Source organism: Eubalaena glacialis, chromosome 1 (assembly GCF_028564815.1).
Source record: "Eubalaena glacialis isolate mEubGla1 chromosome 1, mEubGla1.1.hap2.+ XY, whole genome shotgun sequence".
Classification (NCBI taxonomy): Eukaryota; Metazoa; Chordata; class Mammalia; order Artiodactyla; family Balaenidae; genus Eubalaena; species Eubalaena glacialis.
Genome location: NC_083716.1, coordinates 5,464,887 through 5,476,852, shown reverse-complemented (window position 1 = coordinate 5,476,852; position 11,966 = coordinate 5,464,887). Strand labels below are relative to the sequence as shown.

Genomic DNA, 11,966 nt, shown 5'->3' with positions numbered 1-11,966 from the left:
CTAGTCTCTGCTTTTCCTTAAAGTCTTGGCTTTCTCTGTTTTCTCAGGGAAGCCCGTCCTGATTTGGAGTAGGTCAGGCCGACATGTCATTTGTCTCAGAGTGCCCTACTTCTCCTGTACAGCACTTTCACTGTGCTTCTCCTTCAAGGGTCCGAGTCACCAGGCCACGGGTTCAGGGCCTCAGCTCCTGAGGTTTCTAATTTCTACAGGAGGTTTTAAGTGTGTACATGAGGTTGTGTGTGGTTGGAGCTCAGTTTCCTTCCTTCTGTGGGACTTAAGTTCCTTATCAGTAAAACAGGGCCTGCAACTTTCTATAAACCAGTGGTTGATGTCCGTGAACTCTCAAGTCATATATTATCCTCTGTATGTAGGAGGTTGCCTCTCAGCCACCCAAACCGACAAGCTCTTAGGGCATTCTCAAGTGTTTAATTAATTAATATTCTGGGTGGAATGTTGAGATTTCCCGGTCTCAAAGTTGTCCCAAGGACAGGCGATGGGCATTCTCTACAGCAGAATGGTGGCCTTCCTGGCCTTTCCTAGGCCCTACCAGCCCCTTCCCCAGCTCTGCCATCCAGTGCTGTCCCTACGCCACGGGGCTTTCCAATCTTTCTTACCTTCCTTCGTCCAATCCTTGAAGGCTTTCAGGCCTACTGCCTTGTCACTGGTTCTTGGGGGCATGAGGAGGCGGACAGCCAGTTAATATGCCGTGACACCAAATTTACTCCATTTTATGGGCTGTCTTCATTCTGAAGCTGTCTCCTTCCTCCTTTTCTTGGTTTTGACCTTTTCTATTCTTTTCTGAAATTATGGTAAAAATAACTGTGTGTGTGTTTGTTGTTATAAGTTTTTCCTTGGAGAAATCTGAAGCCCCATCTTCTACTGCTGTGGAAAACACAACAGTCTGAGAACTCTTACAGGGTGAAGACCACGTTCCTAAGAGGCCAGTGTGTCTGCTCCAGACCCGGCCTGGGGTTTCCTCTCCAGGCCAGCGTCTCTTCCCCTCTTTCCCCACTTCACAGACCTTGAGTCCTACTCAGCTAGCAGAAGTTTCTGGGGGCCCAAGGAGGTTGAGGTCTCTGGGCCCCAGCGGGGCCTTGCCTGCCTTTCCCTCTTGGCCTCTCTGGGTAAATGCACTCATTCCACACTCCCGCAAGAGGTCACCTCCCCGGTAAGCGCTCCCTGACCAGCACTGCACCGTCTCCTCCCGCCAGCCTTGGGTGTCCCTGCCCAAGCACTAGGAGCCGACCCACCTCTTGTTATTCTTCTCATCACCTCCCCACCCCAGCTTGGCTAGTGTGGCGCTCCTAGCGCACCCGGCACTGGGTAGGTGCTCAGTTAATGCCTGTCAAATGAATGAATGAACCACGTGCTCCGGGAAGGCTCCTCCCAGGGAACCTGCGGGTTTGCTCAGCTCCAGGCCTCTCCCCCCAAGGCGGAAACTGAGTTGGGGACATCACATCACCGCGCGCCAGTCTAACCCGGGGCTGTGCAAGCCACAAGCTTCACAAACTGCCAAGAATCCCCCTGCCCACCTGCCGGCCAGGGCGCACCCCTCTCCGTGCATGAGATCCAGCCCCCGGGAGGGCTCCGTGGATAAGGGGGAGACGACGCCCATGCGGGGCTGCTCCTCGGGGGGTGGGGGCGTGGGCCATGGCCCCCCGCCCACCGCCGTCCCGCCTCCCGCCGGCGCTCCCGGCCTTTCCCATCCGGCCCGCGACGCTCCGCCCGCCCCGTCCCACATGACACCGCCTCCGCCGCAAACTTTTTCCACCCCATCCTGTCGCGGCTCGAAAGGAATGGAAAATGGCGGCCTAGGCGCGGAGTTTCCTGGCGGAGCGGCGGCGGCGGCCTGGGCGCCGGGACGCGGGCGGCGGCATGACGCGCTGGGTGCCCACCAAGCGGGAGGAGAAATACGGCGTGGGTGAGCACCTCCCGCGCGCCGCGCTCCGGGCCGGCGGGGCAGGGCGGGGGCGCGCGGGAGCCTGTTGCCGGCGGCCCGGGCGGCGCGGGCGGGACGCGGAGGGGCCGCGGAGGCCGGGAACCCGCGTCCCCGCCCTGCCCGCCCGAGGGTCCGTCGGCGGGCACTGCCCACTCGGACCCCGGGCGCACGCTGTCCCCGCGCCCGCTCCGGAGCCCGCGCGAGCCGGGCCGGGGACACGCGGGGGTGGGGGGAGGCTTGTGTCACTTCCCGAGGGTGTCCCCTCCGACATCCAGCTCTCGGGCGGGCACCCCGGCGGCGGAGCCTTCCAGCCTCCGGGGCTGCCCCCGACGCCTCGACCCCAGCTGGACCGGGCCGGGCCGGGCCGGGCCGGGAGGCCCCGGGGGCATTGTTCGGCCGCGCCTTTTTGCTTTTCGGATGAAGTTGTGCTCAGTGTCTGCGGCTCCGGGGGGACAGTTTCAAGTTGCAGCGACTGTGCTCTCCCCCGGTGGGAGGTGGCGTGTGCGACCGGGGCGGGCCGATCGCGCCGCCTGCCGCTCGGTGGTCCTGCCCTGGACGGCGCGGGACCCTCGGAGACCAGCGGCCGAGCGCTCCGGGGTCCCCGGGGCCGGAGAGCGGGTTGGGAAGGGCGGGGACCTGTTTTGGCTCCGCTGCTCTTTGTCGCTTCCTGAGGGGAGTAGGGAGAGTCCGTTGCAAGTTTACATTGCGGAGCAAGTACACATTCCAGAGTCGGAGGCTTTCCTTAATGGCTAAACAACCAGCCCCCCAGGCCCCGTGCGCCCTGCCGCCCTCCTGGAGGGGATCGGTAGCCTGGCCTGCGGAGGCCTGTGGGTTCTTGCCTTCTCTTAACTTGCCCACCGGAGGCTTCTGTCTGGGCCCGCGGCTGGTCTCCCCATCCCCACGGCTTCCCAGTTGGCTTCAGTCTCTCTTTTCTCCTGCTCCACGATCCAGAGGGGTCCTTGACCACCTCTTCAGCCAGGCTGCACTCTGCCTGACTTGGAAGACCTTTTGTAACCTTGGCCTCCCCTCCGAAGCCAGGTGGTGCCCTCCTGGGGTTCCAGATCCTGAGGCCCGCCCCGCCCTGCCCTCCCGACTCTGAGCCTTTGCGGGGAGTAGCCCACTCCCACTGCTGGTGTGGTTCAGCCCTCCCACTTTTGGGAAGCCTGGGTGATTCTAGTCCCCAGGGCTCTCTCTTTTCTTTCTGTGATGCTTCTGCTAGATGCCAGGGACGTAGAGTGGAGCTGGCCTAGACATCGGGACGGTTCTAGGTCCCCTCTGGGCCCGCAGGGGCTTGTTGCACAGGTGGCGCTGCTTCAGGACTGCTGTGGCTGAATTCCCTTCCCACCCCTGTTTTAGAGATGAGGCCTCTGAGGCTCAGGCACATCTACAAAGGTCAGCAGCAGAGCTGGGCTTCCGAGTGCAGCTGAGTTTGTAAGCAGCATCCTGTGCCCATTCAGGGGGTTTCAGCCCCGACAGAAAGGTCCTCATCAATCCACATTGGATGAGGGAGGTTTGGGTGTGGAGATTCCTGCTGGGTCAGCTTCGGGTGTGGGGCGGCATGGGGGGGTCTGGGCTGCAGTGAGCCTGCTGTGATGCTGTGTGTGAGGCGAGGGCTGAGGGCAGACCCTCAGGGAACGCAGTGCTTAAAGATGGAAGAGGAGCTGGAGTCCTGGGGAGAGGCGGGGGGCAGGCAGGGGGCAGGCAGAGGGCAGCAGAGCCCCCTGCTCAGGACTTGCCCTCTCAGGGGACTACTGTCCCTCCCACTTCTCAGAGGCAAAGGACAGATTAACGCCACTAGTAAGTGCTCCGTCCTGAAACTGAACCCTGGTGGTGGCTCTAGAGTTCATGCTCACCCCACTGTGCTCACCAGGAGATGGGCAAGGGACCTCTCTTTAAGGTCACCTTGATACCCTTGGCTCCCAGGGCGACCTGGATGGTGTCAGTGAGAACCCTGGAGGTGTCCATACCTGTGGAGTGACTTGTGTCTCATGACCAATGGGAACATTCACAAGTAGAGTCCCACAAGCAGGGTCTCCCCACTGGGGAGGCAGCTGTGGGCACGAACGTGGTTGTGTCCTTCCCACGGTAAGTCACATGCCTTCCAGAAGCTTTGCTAGCACTCACGGCAGTGCCTTCTAACATCACACCTTTGGCTAATACTTTGGTTTTAAGAAAACTCCAAGTTGAAAAGTTTCGAGAGAAGAAGGGTATCCTGGAGGTTTTGGAGCCAGTTCTGGGAAGGATGTGAGTGGCTGTCAGGCAGGGGAGATGGGAGGGGGCTGTCTTGCCTAGTTTCACCAGGTGGAGAGGACGAGACAGCACAACTCTTTCAGCAGCAGGAGGAACTGTAAATAACTGGACCCCCTGTCAGGGAGGGCGCACAGGCCTAGAGCTCCTAGAGTTCCTGATTTGGGGCAGGGGGAAGCCGAGGACGCTTGAGTCAGGCTGCCCTCTTGTCTGGGAGTTTGCCTGGGGAGGATTCCGCTGGTTCTCAGGGAGTGGGCTGGCTAGGAAGATGTAAGTGTTGGATGTAGGGATTCATTTCCATGAGTTTAATTCCTCTTTCTGCCTAAGGGAAAATTACTGGAGATCCCCTTTACCAACGACAGCGTTTTTTGGGGGGAGCCTCACAACAGGACTGTGTTTCCCTAGATGGGCCCTGGTGGGTCTGTGGGCGGCCAGGCTTCTACCCGGCCAGTGACTTGGCCCGTGAATGAATCACGAGGGGAGAGAAAATGGTAAAACTCCATCTCATTTGGAAACATGAATCACAGCTCATTGTTTGCAAGTACTTAGAATCTGTTAGAAGCATTGTTTGTAAATGAGACACTTCAGTTATTTATTTACTTTGTGGAATCAGGAAAGGAGTAAACAGCTGATCTGTTGCTTGCTCAGCAAAGGCAGGAAACGCTGGTTCCTCCCCTCCTCCCCTGCTCCCCTCCTCCCCATTCCTGGTAGTGGGGGGGGGGGGAAATCACCTGTGAAATTGACCAGCCTGTTAATTTCTCCCCTTGGGCTTGAGTTTGGTGGGTCAGTGTTTACTGACCTGGCTTATTAACACAGACATGAACTTTGACCTAGCTGTCACACTGAGGGGTTGGACCAGATGAACTTTCCCATCATCCCCCAACTAGGCAGAGTCATAACATCCCAACACCAGTAAAATTGTGTTCATATGGATCCTGTTCTTCAGATGAGGTGGAAAAGATGCAGCCGTCACATCTGAGGCTGGCATGCTCACATCTCAGTGATGGCATAGAAGGCAGAATAACGGCCCCCCAAGTGTCCAGGACGCGTGAATGTGGTGTGTGACACGGCAAAAGGGACTTGGTAGATGAGATTACGGCTGTGAACCCTGAGGTGCGGAGATGGTCCTGGGTTACCCACGTGGGCCCCCAAAGCAGAGAACTTTCTCTGTCTGCTCACACAAGAGAGATTCGGCAGAAGTGGAGTCAGTGATTCCGAGCCTGGGAGGGTTCCATGCCCGGATGCTGGCCCGGAGATGTCGAGGTCCACTTGCTACCAGGCAGAGGCCTCAGGGAGCTGAGATTGGCCTCAGCTGACAGCCAGCAGGGGAATGGGGACCTCAATCCTGCAATTACAGCTGGATTCTGCCAGCACCCCTGAATAAGCCTGGAAACATTCATCCTAGAGCCTCCCGTGGAGCCCAGCCGGCCACCACCTTGACTTTGAGACCCAGAGCCACTGGGTGTCTGACCTGGAGCACAGTGAGATAATGAATGTAGGTGGTTTTCCACTGCCAAGGGTGTGGTGATTTGTTATGGCAGCAATAGAACAGGAATGGAGGTGGTGTGGAGAGCAGCCTGGGCGAGACTACGGTTCTCTTTCCAGCCTTTAGCTTTGCTAGAGGCAGATTGAACGAACACCAGTGACCTCAGCGTGCCCTTCACTCTCCACTCCAGGCAAACCTCAAACGGGATGTGGGCACTGGCACCGAGACATCTTTAACGCCTGGCTCTTAGTTGTTATGTGGCCCTTGAGCAAATTATTCCTGCTTTCTTAGCCTCAGTTTCCTCATCTGGAAAGTGGACCCAAGCCTGCCTACTGCAAAGACCGGTGGGGATTCACTGAGATAATGTCCTCAGAGCACAAAGCCCTGAGATCAGCGTTTGTGATAAGCCAGGTACGCCATGGAACGGTGCTTTTAGTAATTTTTTATTTAATGAAGCGCAGTTTAGAAATGTAGTGACAAGTGATTTCCTGTTTGGATTTGACAGTCACGGTGGCTGGAGGAATGCTTTTCTTCCAAACTTGATGTCTTAATGGTGTGTTTTGCCCCCATATTAGGGGGATGTGACATTTTGCTTGGTGTTAGGGATTGTGACGTGTGTATTCAGATTAGCCCTGCGCGATGATAATTGCTAGGAATAGTGTAATATCCCAGTAAATTTGGCAGTGTGAGAGTTGCAGGGAGATCCCTTTTGTTGCTTAGAGTAGCAAGCAAGCTGCTATTTTGGGGGAAGAAAAATTAGATTTGATTGTAAGTAAATAGAAATGCAGACGTTTTTATTCACTGGAGTTGCAGAAAAATGAAATTAAGGCATATTATATTTCTACAAACCTGATTTTACTTTGGAAACACTATAAAAATTTTAAATTTATTGTAGTGGCAGTGTTGGCCCAGAATATCAGGTGTCTTATCAGGATTGTCTTAGCGTGTGTGACTAGTTCTTTCTCTTGTTCTCTTGTGACCTCTGAGGATGCAGGTAGTGCAAACACGGAGAAAGAAACAGGCAGTTGTGAGTCCTGTGCGGGGTACAGCTGAGAAGCCACAGTGCCCAAGGGGACCTGCCATCTCTCTGTCTCTGTCTCTCTCTCCTCTCTTTTTCTCTTTCTTCCCTCCTTCCTTCTTCCTTTTCCCCCTTCTTTCCTTCCTTTCCTCCTTCCTCTCCCTTTTTTTCTTCATTAACTTTGGATTTTCAGATAATTACAGACCCAACAGTTGTAAGAAATAGTACAGAGAGATCCTGTATACCCACTACAATTTTTCCCCAAGGTTATATCTTGCAAAACTGCAACAGGATATCAGAACCTGGGTATTGACATTGAAGAAGATACAGAGCATTTCCATCATCCGGAGGACCCCTCCTGTCCTTTTGTTGCCAAACCCACCGCCCTTTGCCCTTTGCCCTTTGCCCTTCCGCGTAATCCCTGGCAACCATTAATCTGTTCTCCATTTCTGTAATTTTGTAATTTCAAGAATGTTACATGAATGGGATCTTGCAGTATGTAACCTTTTTGGATTGCCTTTTCTCACTCAGCATAATTCTCCAGAGAGTCAACAGGTTGCTGTGTGTATCCATGGTTTGAAGGATGTCTGGGTTTTGGCTGTTACCAGTAAAGCTGCTGTGAACATTCACGCACAGGTTTTTGTATGAATGGAAGTCTTCATCTTCTGGGATAAATGCCTAGGAATGCAATTGTTGAATGGAAAGGTAGTTTGGCTTTTTAAGAAACTACTAAACTTTTCCCGAGCGGCTGTGCCATTTTATGTTCCCACCAACCGTGTGTGTGTGTGTGTGTGTGTGTGTGTGTGTGTGTGTGTGTGAGATCCGGTTTCTCCACATCCTCGCCGACATTTGCTCTTGTCCCCTGCATTGGCAGGCGAACTGCCAACCCCTGCACCACCAGCGAAGCCCTCATCAAAAACTTTATTCAGGGCTTCCCTGGTGGCGCAGTGGTTGAGAATCTGCCTGCCAATGCAGGGGACACGGGTTCGAGCCCTGGTCTGGGAAGATCCCACATGCCGCGGAGCAACTAGGCCCGTGAGCCACAACTGCTGAGCCTGCGCGTCTGGAGCCTGTGCTCCGCAACAAAGAGAGGCCACGACAGTGAGAGGCCCGCGCACCGCGATGAAGAGTGGCCCCCGCTTGCCGCAGCTAGAGGAAGCCCTCGCACAGAAACGAAGACCCAACACAGCCAAATAAATAAATAAATAATAATTAAAGGTGCTAATAATTAAAAAAAAAAAAAAACTTTATTCAGTCTGTATCCTGGCCTCTTTGCTGTTTACGGTTGCTGCTGCTTTTCCTTAAGAGTGTGATACACAATTTATATGCCATCTTGCTGATTTTGTTTAACTTACATGGATACGTTAGGTATACTTTTAGGTATAAATGTAACTATTGTGATTTCCGTTGTGAACTAGGGTTGCCTAGCTGTGTAAACAAACAGCCCCACCATTTTGCTGGCTTCATACAATGAACGTTCGTTTTTCCTTCAGGGCACAGTCCACGTGGGTGGTGGGGAGCGGGCACGGGGGCTCTGTTCCATCGGGTCATTCAGGGACCAGGGCGTCTTCTATCCTGTGGCTCTGCCCTCTGCCAGGATCTTGGGCTCCTTGCCTTTTAATTTGGGGGTGGGGAAAGAAGGAGATGAAGGATAGTTCACAGGAGATTTTCTTCCCTGCCAGGGCTGGAGGTGGTGCCATCCTTCTGCCCACATTCTTTTGCTTAGAGCTCCATCCCTGGCCAGCGCATGGGACTCAGAAATGTAGTCTTGCTGTGTGCCCTGCAGGAGGAGGACGATGTGGATCTTCTCCCTGTGTTTTCCGTTGATCAGCAAGAGCTGTGATGGACCGGTTAGCAACATGGGCATTGAGCAAGGGGTTGTAAGATCTCATACCTTTTAGTTCCTGAGAATCCTTTGGCGGAACGGATGGCCAGACCCCTACAAAGATGTGAAGAGATGTGAATGGGGACAGATGCCGCCTTTTTCTTTGAGGTATATTCCACTACTTATGTCCTATAGATTTCAGGATGTTCTTTGCTGTATACTTAATCTGGACGGCTGCTGGGGTCGGGGGAGTGGACCCATGAGCATAAGGAAAGCTCTCTAAATTGGTCATCTTCATATTTGTCGGCAGTTCCTATTCTCACCACCCTAAAATGTATGCAGCACCCCAGACCCCATTCCTGGGTCTGTTGAATTGTTTCAACCTCAGAAGATGGTTACTAAAGCCTGCTAGTGAGAACTGTGTCTGCTTCTGAGTGTTAGCCTTTGTTTCTTTGTTAGAATGGAGTCTTCATTTTCTATCTTTCTTTTTTTTTTTTATAATTGAAATACAGTTGATTTATAATGTTGTGTTAGTTTCAGGTGTACAGGAAAGTGATTCAGTTAATATATATATATAATATATCTATAGAAATATAGATACATTCTTTTTAAGATTCTTTTCCATTATAGTTTATTACAAGATGTTGAATATAGTTCCCTGTGCTATACAGTAGGTACTTGCTATTTATCTGTTATATATATAATAGTTTGTATCTGCTAATCCCAAACTCCTAGTTTATCCGCCCCCTGCCCCCTTTTCCCCTTTGGCAACCATAAGTTTGTTTTCTGTGTCTGTGAGTCTGTTTCTGTTTTGTAAATAAGTTCATTTGTATCATTTTTTAGATTCCACATGTAAGTGATAACATGATATTTGTCTTTCTCTGTCTGACTTCACTTAGTATGATAATCTCTAGGTTCATCCATGTGGCTGCAAATGGCATTATTTCATTCTTTTTTATGGCGGAGTAGTATTCCATTGTATATATGTACCACCTTTTCTTTATCCATTCATCTGTCGATGGACCTTTAGGTTGCTTCTATGTCTTGACTATTGTGAATAGTGCTGCAATGAACGAACCTTCATTTTCTGAAGTAGCACTTGTCTTTATGACCAAGCAGGCACTGAAAAAGGCTGTAAGGGTAAATCAGTCAGAACTGCAGTAACTGAAAGTGATGTGAGGGGACTTGATGGTGTGGGAATTTAAAGAGCACTGGACCAGGAGTCAGAATGCCTGGAATCCAGGCCTGGGTGCAACACTTATGCCACCTTATTGACCTCCCCAACCTCAGGCCCTGCACGGGGCCCTGGGAGAATCCCAGAGCCTGTGCTCACCTCTCAGCTGCCCGGGAGGAGCTACAGAGATCACGTGTGCGGGAGAGCTTGCAGCAAGAAAAAGTACCGCTCGGATTCGCTTGCTGTGTGGGTGTTAACTTACTATAGAGAAAATCCGCAATTTCTGGTGATGGTTTTCATTACTTTTAATTGGAAAAGGGCAGTGTGGCCTCGTGAGCTTTCCTTTTCCTAAAGTTTGCTAATTTTTGTTTTATTTGTTACAGACAAGTTGTCTGGTGATGGGCTAGCATCGTGGGCAGATGGCATTCTGAATGAGCTGCTCACCTGGGCACTTGAACCCGCGTGTAGGTAGAGATGAGGAGTGATGCAGTGATGGAGTAAGTGTGTCCCAGCTTCAGGGATGAGCGCAGTGGTCCTCAACCACAGGGAATTAGCCACAGAAGAAAATGGTGCCTTCAAACAACCTCTTCCTTCCTTCCCTCCTTCCTTCCTCCCTTCCTCCCTCCCTCCCTCCCCCGTCCCCCCTTCCTGTTTACTTGACAGCTTTGTTCCTAGAACACCCCATGTCTCATCTCCGCTGGATTTTTGCCATTAAGTGAATTACTCAAAACTCTGCGGCGTTTGGAACTTTGGGGTTTGCAGGCATGTGGATCTGTTTGATTCCTTTTTCATGCCTAAACTAACACGTTCCGTTTGTCTTCTGAGAGTGTGTCCTCCGTCCCAGCTCTCGAGGTCTCTGATCAGACTCCCGAGACCGTAGTGGCTGCCGCCTGCTTGGAAAGGGCATCCTTGAAAACGCCCTTCCCGGCCTTCTTGGCCTCCTTTCCTGCTGTACTCCCGTTCCACCGGTTGCCTGGCTGGTCCCAGGTCACGGTCTGCAATTTCCTGCCTCAGCTCGATAGGGTCTGTGCCAGATTCGGCTCATTCCCCCCTCCTGGCATTGCCGGTCTGCTGAGCCCTTCCGGAATTGACTGTCCCCTGTGTTCCCAACCTCGGGCTGCGGAACAGGGGTGTGTGAGGGCTGAGGCCCCAGGGAGAATGGTCCTCAGTCCCCAGGGCCTGAGAGTCTTGAGGGACAAGGGAGGGGAGTGGTGGAGAGAGCATGGGGAGGGGGCAAGCGGGCCCTGGGGTCAGGGAGTCAGGATCGAGGAGACCAGAGGCCAGCCTCCCCCAGAGCTCACAGCACTCTGGTTTCCCTTCTTAATTTCATCAGCCAGAGTCCCGTACAGATTTGGCTGATAGAGCAGTGGTGCCCAGCAAGGGGTCCGGAGCAGCTGGCCTGAATATGGGGGAGGGAACCTGTCTAAGGCTCAGTGCCTTGTCCCTCCAATATTCAGTGACATCCCTGCAAAGAAGGTACTTTGAGTGGAGGCTGTCCGGTCTAGGACCGTAGTGCTGCGTCGGGATGCCCCTGGGGCTCCGAAGCCCCTCTGCCCCCGTTTACTCACTTGTCGACCATGGATGACAGTAGTTTCTGCCTCACAGAGTTGCTCAAGGGTTAAATGGGCGAATTCATGTAAAGCAGGTTTTCTCGACCTGTGTACTAGTGGCATTCTGGGTTGGATGTATTTTGGTCATGGGGGGCAGTCCTGTGTGTTGCAGGGTACTTAGCAGCATCCCTGACCTCTATCCACTAGATCCCGCTAGCAATCCCCTCCCTTCAGTGGTGACAACCCAAAATAGGTCCAGACATTGCCAGCTGTCCCCACTGGTGTCAGTAAAGTGCTGGGAGTCACCCCCAACTCCTAGTCAGCGCTCTGGAGTTGTTCACTGTAGTATTGTGACTGTGTTGTTAGAAGCAGTCTTTGCCGCATATTTGGGAGGAAAAGTTAGAAACCTGCAGGACTTGTTTCCCGAAGGGTGTGCTTCGGGCAAGAGGGCGAGGAGGAGGAGGAAGCCTAACGGAGTTGGGGGAGGGGGTTAGCCGGGCACTGGGGCTGTCTGAGGATGATCAGGAGACAGCTGTGTTTCTTCTTTCCGAGAGACAAACAGCAGTTTTGAGGTCAGGTCCTGGGAAAAATGCACAGATTACCAAGGGAATTATGGTCCATCCCCAACATTCTGTCTAAGAAATATCATTCAGGCTGCCCACAGACCTTCATAAATACAGGAGGTCAGGCATTCGCTCTTGGAGTTTTATTTGCTGGAATAAAGGCA

At 52.9% G+C, this 11,966-nt stretch overlaps 1 protein-coding gene across 2 annotated transcripts in view; it reads left to right on the top strand.

Annotated features, from left to right (window-relative positions):
- Window positions 1-1,757: 1,757 nt before the first annotated feature.
- The window catches only part of DOCK1 (dedicator of cytokinesis 1), a 518,791-nt gene continuing 508,582 nt past the window's right edge, over window positions 1,758-11,966 (top strand). Inside the window, exon 1 of one of the 2 annotated variants that reach the window (XM_061183775.1) lies at window positions 1,758-1,921. In XM_061183775.1, the coding sequence (XP_061039758.1) occupies window positions 1,876-1,921 (46 nt within the window). In that variant the 5' untranslated portion in view covers window positions 1,758-1,875. The remainder of the gene's footprint in view (window positions 1,922-11,966) is intronic. The other variant, XM_061183829.1, reaches the window with a different exon arrangement.